A 19,268-nucleotide genomic window follows, 5' to 3' on the forward strand; every position below is an offset into this window, starting at 1 on the left:
ATGTTCAATAGAATACCTCTGTCAACCACAAAATCCACCAAAAACTATTGCATTAATGATTACCTCTTATAGTCCATTTCTTCCAAATTCCCCCACCAATCCTCCTCAAGTAGGATGACGGGTCCACCAAAACTATCACGTTAATGATCACATCTGATAGTATATTTTCTCCAAATTCCCCATCAATCATCCTCATGTAGGATGGCGGGTCTACCAAAACTATCACGTTAATGATCACCTCTGACAGTCTGTTTTCTCCAAATTCCCCCACCAATCCTCTTCAATAGGATGACGGGTCCACCAAAGCTATCACGTTGACAGTTACCTCTGATAGTCCATTTTCTTCAAATTTTCCCCACCAATCCTCTTCAGTAGGATGACGGGTCCCCCAAAACTATCATGTTAACAATTACATCTGATAGTCAAACTCATCAGATAGTGGCCTACCAGGTGATGTGCCTCTATTCCGACTTGATGGATAGTGGTCCACAAGGCGATATGCCTTGTCTACCCCTTTTTTATTCCCTTGCTAAGTCTTAATCAAGACTGAGGGTTGGTTACTTAGAATTCATTGGATTAAGAGTAACGAATCTTTCACATCATCGAGTTAACATTATACTTCTGACGATCATCTTTCCCATGGAGTATGAATTCAGTTTGCATCACTCCTAATTTGTCACGTTAACAATACACCTCTGATAATTAACTTATCAATCCTCTTTAATAGGATGATAGGTCCTCAAAATTGCTCAAATCATAATCTTTCCCTGCAAAACACTAAGTCTTCAAAATCTTGTTCAAATCACAAGTACAAAATCTCGTCATGTTAACACCACACCTCTGATAAAATCCACTTATCAATCCTCTTCAATAGGATGATAAGTCCACAAAGTTGCTCTCATCGCAATGCAGTCTTATCACGTTAATATCACACCTCTGACAAAATCCACTTATCAATCCTCTTTAATAGGATGATAAGTCCACAAAGTTGCTCTCATCACAATGCAATCTTGTCACGTTAATATAACACCTCTGACAAAATCCACTTATCAATCCTCTTTAATAGGATGATAAGTCCACAAAGTTGCTCCGATCGTAATAAATTCCTGTCATGTTAATACCAAACCACTAAGAAAATCCACTTATCAATCCTCTTCAATAGGATGATAAGTCCACAAAATTGCTCTCATCGCAACACAATCTTGTCATGTTAATATCACACCTCTGACAAAATCCACTTATCAATCCTCTTCAATATAATGATAAGTCCACAAAGTTGCTCCGATCGTAATAAATTCCCGTCATGTTAACACCAAACCTCTAACAATTAACTTATCGTCTCTCTTCAATAGAGCGATAGGTCCACAATCTTATCACGTTAACAAAACACCTCTGACAATCAACTTATCGACTCTCTTCAATAGAGCGATAGGTCCACATATCCGTCAAGTTAATAACATACCTCTGACGACCAAATCAACTTATCGACTCTCTTCATTAGAGCGATAGGTCTACAAACCCTTCAAGATAACACCAAATTAACTTATCGTCTCTCTTCAATAGGATGATAAGTCCACAAAGTTGCTCCGATCGTAACAAATTCCTGTCACGTTAATATCACACCTCTGACAGATCAACTTATCAATCCTCTTCAATAGGATGATAAGTCTATAAAGTTGCTCCGATCGTAACAAATTCCCGTCATGTTAACACCAAACCTCTGATAATTAACTTATCATCTCTCTTTAATAGAACGATAGGTCCGCAATCTTGTCACGTTAACAAAATACCTCTGATGACCCGATCAACTTATCGACTCTTTTCAATAGAGCAATAGGTCCACAATCTTGTCACGTTAACAAAATACCTCTGACAATCAACTTATCGACTCTCTTTAATAGAACGATAGTTCCACATACCCGTCAAGTTAATAACACACATTTGATGACCAAATCAACTTATCGACTCTCTTCAATAGAGCGATATGCCTATAAAATACTGTTAGGTTAACATCACACCTCTAACAGTCAAACCTCCCCAATGAACTTATTAATCATTTTTCAACAAGAATAGTAAGGTTTCATTATAAAATCCCTAGTGGATTAAAGATTTTCTGGAATTATCCTAGTGATAATGAAGAAAATTTATGAATTTCACTCTAAATGAAAATTCATGCCAAGTTAATACTACACCTCTGGTACTTCCAACTTTCTTTTAGTGTTTTAAGTAAAAATATAACACAGGAAGAAATAGTAACAAAGTCTATGTATTCAATATTATAGTCAGTGATTATCATTAAATTAATAATCTCTGAATCCATACCTCGCATGTATGAGAAATTTTATCCCGAATCCTAAGTAGGGATAAGTTAATACCGAATACGTGTTGCCGGTTAGTCTTTGACCATAAAAAGGACAAAAGCCCATGTATTCAACATCATGGCAGGTCGTTATTAATAACGCCAAAATCCATACCTTACAGGCATGAGGGATTTTATCTTGATCCCTAATTAGAGATAAGTCTGCAGCTAACACGTGCTGCCGGGTAGCGTATTCTCGTGAAAATAGCAAAGCTCACGTATTCAACATTGTGGAAGGTCGTTATTAATAACGCCAAAATCCATACCTTACACAATGGGGGACTTTATCTCGATCCCTAATTAGAGATAAGTCTACGCCTAATACGCGTTGCCGGTTAGTCTTTTCCCGTAAAAATAACAAAGTCTATGTATTCAAAATCATAGCATCAAGTCTAAGAGGGTTCATTCTCTTAGCACAGTATTACATATAAATTCAAATAATTCACATGCTAGCCCAACTCAAACAGTAGTTAGTAAATGTTTATTAAATCTGTTAATAGCTGAGGGTTTGCCAAAAATCCTATGCAAGTTTGCAAGCCCATCAGCTTAATGGATGTGAGCCGAGACTTGAAATAAATGAGCTAAAGACAAGTCTCAAAGACTTAGTAAAAAAAACATGAAAGCCACCTCCGTGTCTCAAGTCAAAACGGCAAGGTCAGACCCGCGTTGCAAAAACCACAACGCCGATGTCACACCCGGGTTCCAAATTTAAAACATAAGGGTGAGACCCGTGTCTCAAGTTCAAAACGTAGGGGTCCACCCCCACATTCCAGAAGCAGGATTATAACGCATACCTTCATAAAGGTCCTACGTGACAAATCCCTTCAACCAAAATGCCTTTGAAGCGGGTGCAGAGAACAACTCCTTTGTGACAAGGAATCAACAGCTCCAAGATCAGAGTTGAGGTCCAAATTATTCCAAAAATTCATCCCAGTCAATTACGAACTTTCGAAAACTTTGGAGGGGGTTATGTAGGCTGTCTAAAATTACTACAGATAGATTATCCTCATCAAACACCGATGATGGAGGTTACAATCTGACGATTTCCAGAAAGTTATAATTTGAAGACTTTTACGTAGATCGATGAAGTTTACAATCTGACGACCTTCACAATAACTGATGAAAGCTCTAATCAACAGCCTTCACAATCAGCATCAGGAGTTACAATCTGATGACTCTCATATTTTCAAGGAGTTAAGACGAAGGTTACAAGATGATGATCTTTGTAACGCTCTGGCAAAAGAGACTATAAATTGACGGTCTCTTCAAATCAAGACGCAGAGCTCACCTCTGCGTCTCAAACTCAAAACGCAGAGGTCCTCCCTGTATCACAACCTCAAAACGCAGAGGTCCTCCCTGTGTTGTAACATCAAAACACAGAGGTCATTCCTGTGTTACAATATCAAAACACATGGTTCATCCCCTGCGTTGCAACGTTAAAACGCAGAGCGACCTGTGCGTTCTCAGCCACCAAAATAGGCTTAACTCTGCGTTGCAACGTCAAAATGCAAAGCGACTTGTGCGTTCTTAGCCACCAAAATAGGCTCAACTCTGCGTTGCAACATCAAAAAGCAGAGCGACCTGTGCGTTTTCAGCCACCAAAATAGGCACAACTCTGTGTTTCAAGTCTAAAACGCAGAGTTCGGACCCAGAACGCCATTTTCGGCATTTGACTCGTTCAAGCTCGAGCTGAACGGTTCCAGAAACCGTTTTCCCCACGATTGGAGGGATTTCCGCCCCACTTAGGAGCAGATTAAGGGGACAGTTACACCCCTTAACCCCCTATAAATATGGGTAAACTCAACTGAGTTCGGGTCTTTCTTTTGGGATCACTGGCTTTTTGGGGGAATTGCTGGAATTCTTAGAAATCGGCACAAGACTTCTTGACAGAAGAAGGATCTCGACAATCTTCAGATCCTCGAAGTTGTTCTTAGAGCTTTCATCAAACTTGGCTTACAAACCGATTTTCGGTTAAATTAATCAACTCTTCCATAGAGTTATAACTCGCTCAGAGTTCCCTAACTCGTTAAGAGTTTCAAACTTGCTCTGCAAGTTCTTCTAAACTCGTTCAGAGTTCTAAAACTTGCTTTGTAAGTTCTCCACAGCGTTAAATCGTGAGGAGAATATATCGTTCCAGTGAAGCGAAACGTCGGATCGTCAACGGAAAGCAAGCTCGACGTGAGCATTCGAGGGAGACATTCCATCGCCACCGTGAAGAACCCAGACTTAAACAAAGGGAAGGATCTGCGTCGATCTTCTTCTCTTTTGTAATCTGGAAATCTAAATTGTATTCGAGATTGAGAGAGTTGTAAACATTCTTTCTCTAAATCAGTTAGAGGGAATAAAACATTCAATTCTTTCATTATCTTATTACAAATTTTCCACCAAACAACAATTAACTAAAATTTTGTATTTTTGAATATCCCATCATCTTCGCGTCCATTACAGATCTCAAACTCGACTTTTTTGTTTCTTTCTTTTTCCTCCCTTCACTAATTAGTTGACTCTTGTTTTAGTATGAGTGCACCCTCTTTCTTATTTTTCTTTCAGAAAAACTGATTGTTATTGATATGAATTCCTATTGTTCTCGTTTTCTATTGTTCTTAAAGATATTCCCTATGGTACCGTTTGGCAAAGGGTTAAGAGATGGGTTAAGGAGACTTAACACCTTCTTAACCTGCCAAACACAACAAATCTATATAAGGGTTAAAGTGAGTTAACCCTCCATAATTTGCCAAACATAAAAATTATAGAAGGGTTAAGTTAACCCCTCTAGAGGGGTTAAAATGAGTTAACCCCTCAAAATGAGGGGTTTACTAATACTCCTATTTAGATGGAATAAGAGTTAACCCTTCTAATTATAAAGAAAATAGTCAAAATCATTGTTATTCCCAAACACTAAAACTGATCATAAGGGCTAAAATAAAACTTATTTAACGGGTTAATAATTTAGTCATTCGGATTATCAAATGAGCTAAGTACATTAATCCTTCTCTTTAACCCCTCTTCATTAACCCTTTGCCAAACGGGGCCTATAAGTTTGGCAAAAAAGTTAACTCTCTCATATTATCATTTCTATATTCTTGATAATTATAATTTATCTAGAGCACTAAATTACTCAAACATTAATGATATTATTAAGTAGTTTATTTCGATTTCATAGTTTTTTTTTCCCGGTAATCCAAAAATGTAAAAATCTTTATGTTAATATAATCTATGAAGTTTATTTACGTGCCCTAATCGACACAAAAAACCGGAAGATTTAAAATTGGTGACGTGTCCTGTGAAGTACCTTTCTCACTGTCTTATCTTGTCCACGTAGTCACTATCGAGAACAAGTACGCATCCAAAATCCCTGCTATCTTCAACATTCCTTAATTATTATTGTTATCTCCTTGATTTGCTTGGATTTCAATCTTCAGGGAGAGAGCATGGCCACCGTGTTGGTTGCTACTCAATGTCGCTGGGGCGCTCCTCACCGCTCATCTCCTCGCAGAAGATTCTTCTACCCCTCGAAGTAATCATCCTTCTGCTCCCTTTGTTCTGCAACTGTGTTTAAAACGTGAGCATATTTTTTATTGTCTTTAGAGGGCAACTTCAAATTAACTTGTTGGTTCTTTGAGGCATTGCAGCAAACGCCTCAAGCGCACACCCACAAATGTGATATAGTTTTTGTTTATGTGGAGTTCTCGGCCAAGCCAAGAATAAAACTAGCCCATCAGGTAACTGAAGGGTCTGGGGCATTTTTTTTGGTTAAAAAAGTTATAACTCTACAGCCCTCATCGCAACTTTGGACCTTAAATTCTTGGCCGGTGGGATTTCAACCCGGGTTGCTCGGTTACCATGTTAGAAGCCCCTTTTACTGCACAAATATTCTGAAATTCTGATGTGGGCTGTGGAATTAGGAATTCTATAACCTAACATTCCCAACGGATGAGCACCATTTTCATCGGCTGAAACATCAAATCCGCTTTAAATGTGTGGCGGGTGGGATTTGAACCTTAGTTGCCTAAATATCCCTTTCAGAACACCCAAACTCTGAAGTTTAGATGAGGGTTGAGGGTTATAGTTTTATACTCTACCTTCATCGCAAATCGGCATGTAGGAATGTTGTTAGTCATCTCAATCAATATGATATTATAAACATTCACGTAAATTGAAGATGCCTAGGTTTGTATAAGGAACGAGTAAGAATCCTCTCAAAAGTAATGTTTCTGACAACTTAGTGCCAACGTACTTAATGATTTTGCAAGCTGTGCAATAGAGAGTTATTTATAGTAGAGTAATAAGCCGACACGAATCAACTTGCTAATGTTTAGCCTCTTTGTTACCACTATTTCATACTAAACTATATTTCTTTTGTATCAACCTGATGTATCGCTGATTTAGTCATTTTTCTCTCTACTTTTCTGTATCTTCTGATTATCATTGATTTATTATGTTATCATCATAGGAATCAGCAGAAGTTATTAACTTCATCCGCTCTGAGAGAACCTAAAGTTCTTGCAAAGGATCTCACACTAAGCATAGATCCAACGACAGAGGAAAAAGATGTCTCCGAGGCTAAGTTGCTCCAAGAATTTACTAACATCCCTAACATTGATAAGGCGTGGATTGTTAAATCAGATAGTGGTATGAGAACTTTGGTAGTCTATAAGATTTTAATAAATTACTTGATAGTTGATAGTTAGTAACTTCTTTGAATTTTGTTCATTCTTTTAACTGCAGAAAACAGCTCCCATGCAATGTTCTTGATTAATCAAGTAAATCTACTGGCAAACAAAAACAGGACATTTATACTATCATCCAATATTTCAAAAAGCACAGACAGTGTGAGCTTTCAATGGTCTCCTTTTCCAGTTGAGATACAAGGCGCATCTGCAATTGTTCCATCACCATCAGGTTCCAAGCTTCTTGTAGTTCGGAATAAAGGACAAGAATCATCAACTGAGCTTGAAATTTGGGGCCCTTCTTGTTTGGAGAAGGAGATACACATTCAAAAATTAGTTCATGGTTCATTGTACACTGACAGATGGTAACCTATTAATGTTGAAGATTCTTTTAACTTTTGAGCTGTTGGTTGAAATTTGGAAATTTCTGAATTTACACGTTTTAAAGGTTTGAGGGTATTTCATGGAATCATGAAGAATCTCAAATTGCCTATATCGCGGAAGAACCTTGTCCATCTAAGCCAACATTTGGTAGTTCAGTGTACAAGAAAGAAGATTCTTCTAGTAAGAGTTCAGTTAGCTGGAAAGGTCAAGGGGAATGGGAAGAGGATTGGGGTGAAACCTATACTGGAAAAAGAAAGCCTGCCCTCTTCGTTGTCGACATTAATAGGTCTATTCTCAGCTTTGTACATGAATTCTGTTCTGATTTGGTTTTTCCATCTAAATTTCTTTTAAGGTTAATTTCACAAATCCAACATTTTTTGGGTTTTTTTGTTTATGTCACATAGCCTCCCTGAACTTTGGGGTGTCCAATTAGAGGGAGCAGGATATGTTGTCCACAAATGACAAGTGGCTAAACTTGGGGTTTTTTCTCTCTCAAGGAAACTATTAATTTTGACAATTACAGGTTTTGGAGGTGGGCGGGGGTTCGCTGAGAAAAGATTAATTCAGGGCGTCCCAAAAAGTTCAGGCGGTTTTTTAAAATCAATTAACCTTTTCTTTTATTATTACAGTGGAGAAGTCCGGATGGCTGAGGGAATCCCAAGGTCATTAAGTGTTGGGCAAGTAGTATGGGCTCCGTTATCTGCTCAGAGTTCTCAAAACTACTTAGTTTTTGTTGGATGGTCAGAAATTGGTCCCTGCAATGTGACAAGAAAGCTTGGTATGAAAGTTTGTTACAATAGGCCATGCTCCTTGTATGCAGTCAGGTCTCCTTTTCATGGATCAGTTGGAACTGAGCTAAGGTTCAAGTGTGTTCTCTCTTGTTCTCAATGAGTTTCCGGTTGCAACTTTCTATTATCTGACAGCATCTTGTCCTTTATGACTTCTGTTTACATTAGCACTTGATGATAATATTTGTTCCTTTATTTGTGTTTCAGTGAAACTGAAAATTCAGCTTCTGCAGTCAATTTGATTCCTGGCATGAGTAGTGCTTTCTTTCCCCGTTTTAGGTACGCATGTTTGATCAATTTAATGATTATCTGTGTATAATTCCCTCCCTCTGTCCCTCCCTCCTCTTCTTTGCCTTTTGAGAAATTATGAAAGACCCTACCTTGTTCAGGATTTAACTTCTGTAATAACAACAAGAAGAAGAACAAAGTCGTTATGCCAAAATTTTGGGTCTCTACATGAATCCAATCATTCAATTCTATTATGGGCAGTCTGCTCCGCTGGTTTAACTATTAACTGTTCTTATATCCTTCTTAATTGTTTCTATCTTTCAGGTCCACACACACACACACACACACACTCTCTCTCTCTCTCTCTAGTTTCTTTGTCCCATTAACTATTACACTTCTCCTAACTTGTGCATTTAGTGGCCTCCATTGTATCATCTCAATCGATTCTCTCTCATTTAATCCTCAATAGGAGAAACCTCTACTCTCCATGTAGTGCGCTCATTTCTTTACCCAATTTTTGGTGATATCCATTAGAACATCGTTATATTCTCAATTCTGCTATACTCATTCTTTGCGCCTCTATCTAGAGGCTTAATGATTGGTTGATTGCTTGTCCTAATATTTTGTGAGATTGTGAGCACATTCCAGAAGTGTTGACAACATATACTTGAGAGGTTCCAATGAATGTCCTTCCCGTTCGTGTCTGACAAAGGGACAGCATCAAACTAGAAGTTCTTTCACGAAGTTCCCTGAAATTTTCAATAAATACATTACTGTTGCTATTATTTTATTATTGCTGTTATTCTGACCTTGTTGTCGCGATACTCTTGATAGAAGTGATTAAGTAACAGTGGTATTGATGGTATATCCTTATTCTGAAGTATAAAACCATTACATAGAAATTCTAACTGGAATAAGGACACATTTTTATTTAGCCCAGATGGCAAGTTTCTTGTATTTTTATCTGCAATAACTGCTGTGGATACTGGAGCACACGCGGTCACAAAATCACTGCACAGACTTGATTGGAGAGTTGATGGGAAACCTTGTCCATCAAGAAATATAATTGAAGTGGTAATCCCTTCTATTCCTTTTACATGAAATACATTCTTTTATAATATATAGTACTAACTTTATAACTGCATTGAGGCTCCTTTCTTTCAATAAACAAATTATGCATGTATAATTTGTTACTCCTACAAAATCTTGCACTATCATGAGCAGTAAATTATATCCAAGTTATGGTTAGAGCGAAAGGGGTTCCTCTGAAGCATTACTGTGGCTAAGGCAATTGCAGTTTGTCTAAATGTTCCTTGGTTGATCAAATAAAGAATAGGCTTTATTTATTGTACTCTATAGCTTATGATAAAAGATGGTGACCGGTCTTCTATGATCTTGATAAGAGGCAAGTGTTCCATGTGGATAGTGAATTCTGGAAAGCTATGTAGCACGGACACGGATCCGACACGGCCATCCGACACGCCGACACGAGGCAAATCCTAAAAAATACATAGGATGTTGGATAGAGAATTCCTAATCTATTTTGGTAACATGAGGTTATTAGGATTCCTAGTCTATTTTGGTAACATGAGGTTATTAGGATTCCTAATCTATTTTGGTAATAGGTTATTAGGATTCCTAATTTGATTTGGTTTTGGTTTAGAATTCCTAGTATGTTTATGATTTTAGGATTTCTATATATATGGAACAATTGGAAGAGAAAATTGGTGGAGAAAAAAAATTGGGGATATTTAGAGCACAGAAAAGAGGTATTTTCTGAGCTATTTGTTTAGGGTTTTGTTTGGAGAGATTAAGAGCTTGTTGGTGAGATTAGTTTGTTCCTTCGAGTGATTTGTAATCTCAGTTTGTACTCTTTCTCTATTAGTGAAAACCCTATCCCCTTCTTGCCCCGTGGACGTAGGCAATTGCCGAACCACGTAAAACTATTGTGTTTGGATTTGTGCCGTTGTTTTGATTTGTTTGGCCTTTATCTCGACGTTTGTTTGATTTGGTTCTCGAAGCACGCCCGTTTGGTTGTCACGCTTCCGCGACGTGCACAACATAGGATATGTGTGTTCGACACGTGTGTCCGACACGGACATGATACGACACGACTTCATGTTATGCGTGTCCGTGCTTCATAGCTGGAAAGAACACTATTTTGTGGTTAGTTGTTGGTTTAATTTGGTGCATCAGAAAAATAATGTTAGGCATAGAAGAATGCTAAAATAGAGATTATGGATATGTCTGTGAGAGAGATCTATCATTTGGATGTGTGGATGATGAAGGAGAGTGGTTCAATATGGGCAATAAGTATTTGGGACTTGTGATGGAACAATGTATTGCGTTTTAGGTATTTTGGGCATTTGAACAAGTCTTTTTCTGTAGAAAGTTTTACATGGAGTAAATTACTTTCTTAAAGAACATGGAGATAATCCTCAAGTTGACATTTGAGATTTTTGGGCAAATGCATTTTCCATGTCATTTGTTTCATATTTCTAGTTAAAAAAGGTTAGGCCTGTCTTCCTTTCATGTACCAATTTCCAATCTGCTCAACCAGTGCCTTGTGGAAATGAATATTTGGTCCATAATTAGCATATGTTAATTTTTACATCTTAATATAATGATATTGAAGATTCTTCTTCTACTTCATGAAATCCCCTTTCAACAGATTCTGCTTTGTTATATCTGCATAGTGTATGCTTAAAATCTCAAACAATTTTTAGGTCCCTGTGGTGATGTGTCCTAAAGATGATGGCTTCCCTGGGATCTATAATTCAAGCCTCCTCAATGATCCATGGCTTCCTGACGGACATACAATGATATTGTCATCAGCGTGGGGCAGCATCCAAGTAATACTTTCAATAAACATCTTGAGGTAATAAGGAACAGAATTATTTTGTAAAATGATATCTTAACTTGATATTTTTCCAACTTAAGTAGTTTAAGTGTGTTGGTGTACAGTGGGAGTGTTTCTCGAATCACGCCCTCTAACTCAAACTCTTCGTGGAATCTTCTTGACCTTGATGGGAACAACATTCTTGCTGGTAAGGCTATGAAAGAGTGCCTTTGAGAAAGGAAACTATCGAAATAAATTTCTTATATCTTTTCATTTTAAAAGTATCCAGCACTCCTATACACCTGCCACAGATTAAGTATGGATATCAGTATGATAGAATGGAAAAGGAGAACTCGTGGCATTGGATATCTGTTTCTACTCCATTTATGGGATACTCAGAAAAGGTTACAAACATTTCACAAGGATTTCATTTACATGTTCCTTTCATTAGCGTCTGATTATTTTCTTCACTTTCTGTTTTATTTAATTTTTTCCTTTTCTTATGGGACAGATCAAATCGTTGCTTTCGTCACAATTGTTTAGCATACTAAAGATTCCAGTTAAAAGTACTTCTGAAAACCTTCCAGAAGGTAGAACCCGTGCAATTGCTTGCTTTTAATTATGTTGAAACAATGCAATGTTTGGCTACATTATTACTTTCAGCTGCTCTCATGGTTCCCTTACCGATATCATTACACGTTGCACTTTAAGAGAAAGTTCCTCCATATCATCCTTAGAAATTCATATTTATTAATTCTATTGCAATAGTATATGAGTTTAATAGATGAAATATCGCAGTTTAGAATCTCATAGAATAACAAAAATAATGGCGGCCTATTAATTATACTGATATGAAGGTTGAGTAATAAATCTAGTGTAGTGCTAAATGCCTGATTCTTGCAGGTGCTAAGAAGACTTTTGAATCTATTTTTCTATATTCTCATTCAGAAGAATCTGGTTCCACGCATCAAAATAATTGCCGCCCATTAATTATACTGATTCATGGTGGTCCACATTCAGTCACATTATCAAGCTATTCGAAACAAGCATCATTTCTATCTTCATTGGGGTACAATTTGCTTCTAGTTAATTATAGGTAAGCTATTTCAGTATTTGTTAACATTTGTTTGCTTCATGTTAAAATTTTTGTTAGATTGAGTTGCATTATCACTTTTCTACATTGCCAGTAGTTATGAAATAGGCTAGAAACTTGTATCGAGCTCAATGGATTTGTATTTGCATTTATTCTAGATGATTGATCTCATTTATCTTGTATTTGAATGGTCAACCAGGCTGTTTCTCTAAGCAATGCACTATGCCTTGGATGATTTTGCTGAACATTTTCGTAATATTTATTAAAAATCTTCCAACGTTTGTCAGTATAGTTTATTTTTCAAGTAGTTATTCAAAATCCTTTTTGTTTAAAATTATGTGATTCATTTTATCTAACTGGGAAACAAAACTGAACTGGTTGGTATTATTTAATATGTCCAAGTTTTGATAAAAGCCACAACAGAAGTCCTTTCTTGTAAGGTTTTATTAGCCTATTTTTCTGAAATTCCAAAATATATAGCGGTTATCCTTTTTTCCTTTTAATTCAAAAGTTCATGACATTGTGGCTTCATTTCTATATAAAAAAGCATCCTTCATTTATCTTTCAGAGGATCAGTTGGGTTTGGAGAGGAATCCCTACAATCTCTTCCAGGAAATATCGGATGCCAGGTACTGGAATTTAAATCCAGTTGAAAGTTTCATCTGGCGAAACTATTTAATAAATCTCTTCTACAAAAAAAGAGAGAGAGAGAGAGAGAGAAAAAAAATCTATGAAACATTATGATGCTAGCGCCTCTACATAACATGAGCAGGATGTAAATGATGTACTAGCAGCACTGGACTATGTCATCGACAAGGGACTTGCAGATGGGTCTAAAGTAGCTCTATATGGAAGTTCACATGGAGGCTTCTTGACAGCCCATTTGGTTGGACAGGTACTCTATAATACCAGTTGCATTGCTTGTGCACTTTCAATGGCACTTAATCAGTTCTATAAATAACTTTTAGGGTGTGTTTGACAAAATATCAAAAACTGGGTCAGGATCAGTCCTGGCCCAGTTTCATTCTAAACTGGTTTTAGTTTGGACCAGGAGAAGGCTGGTCCAAACTAAAACCAGTTTAGGGGGCTTTTTTGGCTTACAAAAACTAGACTAACATTGGCTCAATTTTTTTATCAAACAGAAAAGCACCTAAATCTGGGCTAGTTTTAGTCCTAGCCCAAATTTGGAGGTTTGCCAAACACACCCTTAGTTAAACAAGGACCTGTATCTCCTCGACTATTGATTAATTAATCAGAATTTTCTGTATATCAGGAATCATTATTGCCATCATCATTTTTTACTTTATCATTATGTGACACGTCTACTAGCTCTCTCTGAGTGATGCCTTTGTACTTGATCTGATTTATATACCATTTTAGGTCCTTGCTTCCTGTTCATTTAGGTCTTTTCCTACTGTTAACCGCTTCTTCAACTTCCCTTTTATTACTGCTACCACATTTATGAGTTAATAGGATCATGGTAGGACGGCATTAAATGAAAATACATATCAACTTGTTCAAAAACACATGTAAGTACATTTAAAAATACATATGTTCCTTATAAACACATACATAAAAATCAAAATGAATACATATGTTTGTTTGTAGAAATGGATGTAATGGTTGTATTTACAAAAATAAAACCGCCCTCTCATCTTGTAGTTTATAGAACCTAAAGAGATCTCTAAACAATATTTAGATAACGTGCCTTACTGATTGGCATATCTGTGCTTTTCTTTTCTTTTCTTTTCTTCTTTTTCCTCGTGCAGGCACCGCATAGGTTTACTGTGGCAGCTGTACGAAACCCTGTCTGCAACCTTTCACTGATGGTGGCCACAACAGATATTCCTGACTGGTGTTATGTCTTGACCTTCGGAAAAGATGGAAAGAAATATTTTACTGATGCACCTTCAACCGATCATCTGTCTATGTTCTATAAAATGTCTCCTATTTCGCATCTCTCAAAGGTACAAATTGCTTCCCATTTGTGATATACTACAGTCTGCTCCTTGTATAAGAGATAAACGTGTCCAGCTCATCGTATTATCCTTCATATATGTGTAAATATCACTCGTATGGCATTATCTAGGAGTTGTATAACTTATGCAAGGATGTTGATGTTAGTCAAGTTTGAAGCACATCTAACATATATTGGGTCACTGTTATTAGAATATAACTTACCACAATTGGCAACTATGAATTTGTGGAAGAATAGACTATGCTAAATAGTAATAATTATCGATAGAGCTAGTGTTTCCAGTTAAAATAATAATTTTGTGTTGAACTACAATGCAACTGGTCACGGTTGAAGTTCTTAAGTTTTGGGCAGAAATTGGAAGAACTCTAACTTTGGCGGATGCCTTCGCACCCATTAACCTGCTTTAGTGCTATAGGTCCTTTAACCCGCTCTAGTGGGTTAATAGGCCATAACAGCCCCTTTAGACCTTTGACTTCTATCTCGGTCAGCAATGGATAAAATATAGCAGGTTAATATGCCTCTAAAACTATAGCAATTGCAATATTTTGCAAAATTGCGCTATTAAGACACTTTCTGAAAGAATCTTCTATATCGTCAAGAAACAAATTAAAGATCCTTAAGTTCAATCTTGCTCTATTTTACCATTTCAACAATCTAAGGTACATCAAACTTCCTTTAGAAAATGAACTCTAAATAGATCATGTAATCTCTTGGAAGCACACCCAAAAACATGAACTCGCGCATGCGCGCATACACACATATGCTTTGGTTATGTTGTCTTCCTCCATAATAGCTTGAGATGTTTTAACATGCCAAGATGTCGACTTACTTGAGTTATTGAAGATCCAAAAAGTTTATTTCTTTGTAACAAGACCTAGAATCAAATTGTATGTACATTGATGATCAAGTTGGACTATACAACTGGCTTCGAATAGAAAACTGAAATAATCACCTACTGGTTACTTATTAAGTTTTTGATTGCATGATTATCTATCATTGAATTACACAAATAAATTATACTAAAATTGTTTCTTTGGCAGGTTAAGGCACCCCTTCTTTTCCTTTTGGGCGCTAAAGACCGTCGTGTTCCCATTTCTAATGGGTTGCAAGTAAGTAGTTACTTGCTTGGTTATTTTGTAAGAGAATGTATTTCTGTTGTTTTAGTTATTTATATAAATAGATTTCATACAATCATTATTTCCTTCTTAGGGATGTTGATGATAGGCTAACAAAAACTATTTACATCTTTGATGATTACATCTTGCATTATATTCATTAATTTGATAACAGGTTTTGACCCTCTGCAATTTAATTTGGCAATAATTGATCAACAAATATTCATAACAAAAGGATTATGATTAACAATAATAGCAGAAAAAAGATTATAATGAAGGTGAGCCTTAGCGGAACGGTAAGGTTGCTACATTGCTACTTGGAGGTCACAAGTTCGACTCTTGAAAACAACCTCTCTGCATATGGGGTAAGCCTGCGTGCATCTGACTGCTCCCCAAACCCCACAATGGTGGGAGCTTCGTGCACTTGGCCACCCTCTTTTTTGGCAAAAGGATTATGATATGGTGAAAAGTTGCTATTTAAATCCCTCTAAACTTTGATACACATATTAGTTAATGAAAATTCATAATACAATCCTAGAGGTGGGGTGGATAGGGTTTATGAAGTTCTTTATCTGGTATCCACTGGTTCACTGTAACCGCACAGTTAACTCCTCCAGAAATTTGGATGATCGAAAGAAAATCCCCTTAATATGACACTTATATGCACTCCTATATAAACACATATATGATTATTATATTGAAGTTGATGATTAAATTGAAAATTTGATGACAACTGACTAGAAATTAGTGATAATTGACTAATTAATACCTGTCACACCCTTAGATTAGGAAATGTCATGTCCCTAATCACCTATTTCTGTAACACTCCATATCATTACTCAAACTTAGTTATTGTCTCAGCTGTAACATATCTCCTTTAAAGTACCTATTTGTATTTTTCAGTATGCTCAGGGTTTGAAGGACAAAGGAGTAGAGGTCAAAGTGATTGTATTTCCAGAGGATGGTCACGTGAGGTTCAGGTCTGCTCGTGGAATCTTTGTTTGTTCTGCAGATATCAAGAGATGAGTATTCCTTAATCACATTTTTCTCTTTACATTGCAGGCCACAATCTGAATTCGAAAGCTTGGTCAATTTGGCTGTGTGGTTTAACAAGCATATTAAATGAAACATTCATAAACACACAGTATATTATGGTACCATTTCAAGATTTTTTTTTAAATTTATTCTAATTTTACAAGTAGCTTGAATTCACTATTCTGAGCCCAAACATGTGCATGTTATGATTTGCAAATCTTTCAGCATTTGGAACCTGAACTCACGTTTCCGAGGCTTTGCACCTCAACACCTAAAGCATGATAAAAGTTTGTAGCAATCGGAATGAGGTGATTATCATACCTGCTTCCTTCATCACTTAATTATCATTATTTCTGCCAGTAATATTTCATGAGCGAAGAATTCAAAACAATATCTGATGTTAGTATTTGTTTGTAAAAACAAGATAATCCCACATTGGATATTTGCGCATTCTTTTAGAGGTTTAAAAGCATTTAATGGTTATTTGGCTTTGATAAATAGGTCAAAGCATGGACTTCTAAACCCGCTTGCGGGTAGCGCGATTTTTGAATATATCCTTTCTTTATTACTGTTATTATTATTTTTAAATTTTTGAATTTTCAAAATGTCAACAGACACGTGACTGTTGGAAGAAGACTGTTGAAAAGTATCTGTTTTTTAATGGGGTGTTTTGAAAAGTTGCGACTATTGGAAACACATTTTCAAATCAATAAATACTTTATGATTTCAGACATCTAAATACACTTTTTTTCAAAACTTTTCTCTCAAAAAACATCTGCAATACTACAAACTTGTTTCACAACGAATTAGTGGAAAATTCCAGATTTTCTTGCTGTAATTTTTATTTCTGTTGTATCCTGAGAAGAAAATTTGCGTTAACCTGAAGCAACTTTGAATTTAAAATGAGGCAAATATTTCTTTAAGGAAAGTTTTTCACTCGATCCTCAGAAATTCTCTCCCCTTCATTATTTTACTAACATCTGAAGTAAGAATCAACTATATATTTTACCTTATTACATAAAGTATTGAACGCGTGAATTTGTTTTTACATGCAGATTCTCAACCTGCGTTTCTCTCATAATTCTATCAATATAGCCCTGCCGGCTATTGATTATCAAAAGAAACAACATTCCTATCAAAATAATTTAGAAGGAGCTTACTAGGATAAGTAATGCTGCAAAAATTGTTACGCAATCCTCTCCTGCGGTCTTCTTGTATTTATTTAGATTTCTGATTCATATCCACATAAAATTTGGTTGACAATGAAGTTTTAGCTTCCGGGTTGTTCCATACGCTCAAAAGCTGTGTTTGGAGCTTCTATCTCTTAGTTGTCAATTTTCTTCTTTGTCCTTCTACCGATTGATAGAGTTGAGCTACATATAATCCACTTAAATGGAGTTCTTTTTTTTCTATCTGCTAATTTGCTTTGAGATTCGTGATACATCAGTTGGATAGCAAGTTCCTAATATGTTTTTTAATTTGTTTTGGTAACATGTTATTGTGATTTCTAATCTGTTTTGGTAACATGATTCCAAATCTGTTTTGGTAACAGGTTATTAGGATTCCTAATATGTTTTGTTTTTTTTGTTTTAGAATTCCTAGTATGTTTATGATTTTAGGATTTCTATATATATGGAACAATTGGACGAGAGAATTGAGAAGAAAATTGGGGATATTTGGAGCACAGAAAAAAATGTATTTTCTGAGCTATTGGTTAGGGTTTTGTTTGGAGAGAATTAAAGATTTTTTTGATGAGATTAATTGGTGAGTTTGAGTGATTTGTAATCTCAGTTTGTACTCTTCTTCTCTATTAGTGAAAAACGCTATCCCCTTCTTGCCCCGTGGACGTAGGCAACTTGCCAAACCATGTGAAAATTGGTTGTTTGTGTTTGTGGCATTGATTTGGTTCGTTTAGCATTCTCTCGACTTTCGTTTGATTTGATTTCTCGTAGCACGTTGGTTTAGTTGTTTGGCTTCCGTAGCGCTCAACAAGTGGTATCAGAGCTCGGGCTACGCTTGGGCTATTTGAAAGAGTAGGTCATTTTGGAGGCTCGCCTAAGGCTTCGTTTGGTGATAAAGGTGGGATCTTTTTAGTAAAGACTCTATCCCTTTTAGTTTTGACTCTATTCTTCATTTATTCCGTATTTGTTTTGGTGCTTTGAGAAAGATGGTCGGGAAAGAAGGAGTTATGGAGGGTACTTCCGGTGTGAAGACCGTCCAAAATTTGAATATCCACTCTATGAAGATAGATATGGAGAAGTTTAATGGCACAAACAATTTTAGTCGAGATGTGAAGTCTTGGATGCGCTCAATGCGTAAAATTTGGAAGATACTTTAGGGTTGGACGGAAAATCGGACGGCATTGAGGAGAAGGTTTGAAAAAAGATGAATAGAACGGCGTGTGGTGTGATTAGATCTTGTTTGACTCAAGATTTAAAATATGATGTGATCAATGAGACTTTGGCTAAGAAGATTTGGGAGATCCTAGAGGGCAAGTATTTAACCAAGAGTGTAGAGAACCGCTTGCATTTGAAGAGGAGGCTTTATCGCTTCCAATTGAAGAAGGGGACCTCCATTGGTGATCATATGAACCACTACACGAAGCTTCTTGCGAATTTGGTGAATGTAGTTGTGATGATTAAAGATGAGGACAAGACGTTGTTGTTGTTGAGTTCATTGCTTGACGAGGAATATGAGACCTTCGTTCTTACTCTTATTAATGGGAAGACATCTCTTTCTTATAGTGAGGTCACCGCTGCACTTGTGAATTATCAGCTTC

The 19,268-nt window shown here is 36.5% G+C and overlaps 1 protein-coding gene across 6 annotated transcripts; it reads left to right on the forward strand.

Moving 5' to 3' along the window:
- LOC109820121 (acylamino-acid-releasing enzyme 1-like) lies at window positions 5,726-17,901 on the forward strand. Of its 6 annotated transcripts, none has more exons than XR_002241726.1 (20): window positions 5,727-5,876; window positions 6,813-6,991; window positions 7,088-7,394; window positions 7,478-7,699; window positions 8,043-8,279; window positions 8,409-8,480; window positions 9,365-9,503; window positions 11,156-11,307; window positions 11,394-11,476; window positions 11,551-11,672; window positions 11,780-11,858; window positions 12,172-12,364; window positions 12,930-12,990; window positions 13,134-13,256; window positions 14,131-14,328; window positions 15,380-15,448; window positions 16,358-16,434; window positions 16,517-16,608; window positions 16,715-16,797; window positions 17,545-17,901. XR_002241726.1 is itself a non-coding variant. In XM_020386199.1 (20 exons), the coding sequence occupies exons 4-19, from the start codon at window positions 7,105-7,107 to the stop codon at window positions 16,578-16,580; spliced, it is 2,181 nt and encodes a 726-aa protein (XP_020241788.1). In that variant the 5' UTR covers window positions 5,788-5,876; window positions 5,992-6,081; window positions 6,813-6,991; window positions 7,088-7,104; the 3' UTR covers window positions 16,581-16,608; window positions 16,715-16,854. The 6 variants fall into 6 exon arrangements, 5 of the variants coding, with proteins under 5 accessions (XP_020241787.1, XP_020241785.1, XP_020241786.1 ...); XM_020386199.1 differs by lacking the exon at window positions 17,545-17,901 and adding an exon at window positions 5,992-6,081 and having other exon boundaries at window positions 5,788-5,876; window positions 16,715-16,854; XM_020386200.1 differs by lacking the exon at window positions 17,545-17,901 and adding an exon at window positions 5,983-6,081 and having other exon boundaries at window positions 5,816-5,876; window positions 16,715-16,854.

This window comes from Asparagus officinalis, chromosome 8, assembly GCF_001876935.1.
Source record: "Asparagus officinalis chromosome 8, Aspof.V1, whole genome shotgun sequence".
NCBI classification, from domain to species: Eukaryota; Viridiplantae; Streptophyta; class Magnoliopsida; order Asparagales; family Asparagaceae; genus Asparagus; species Asparagus officinalis.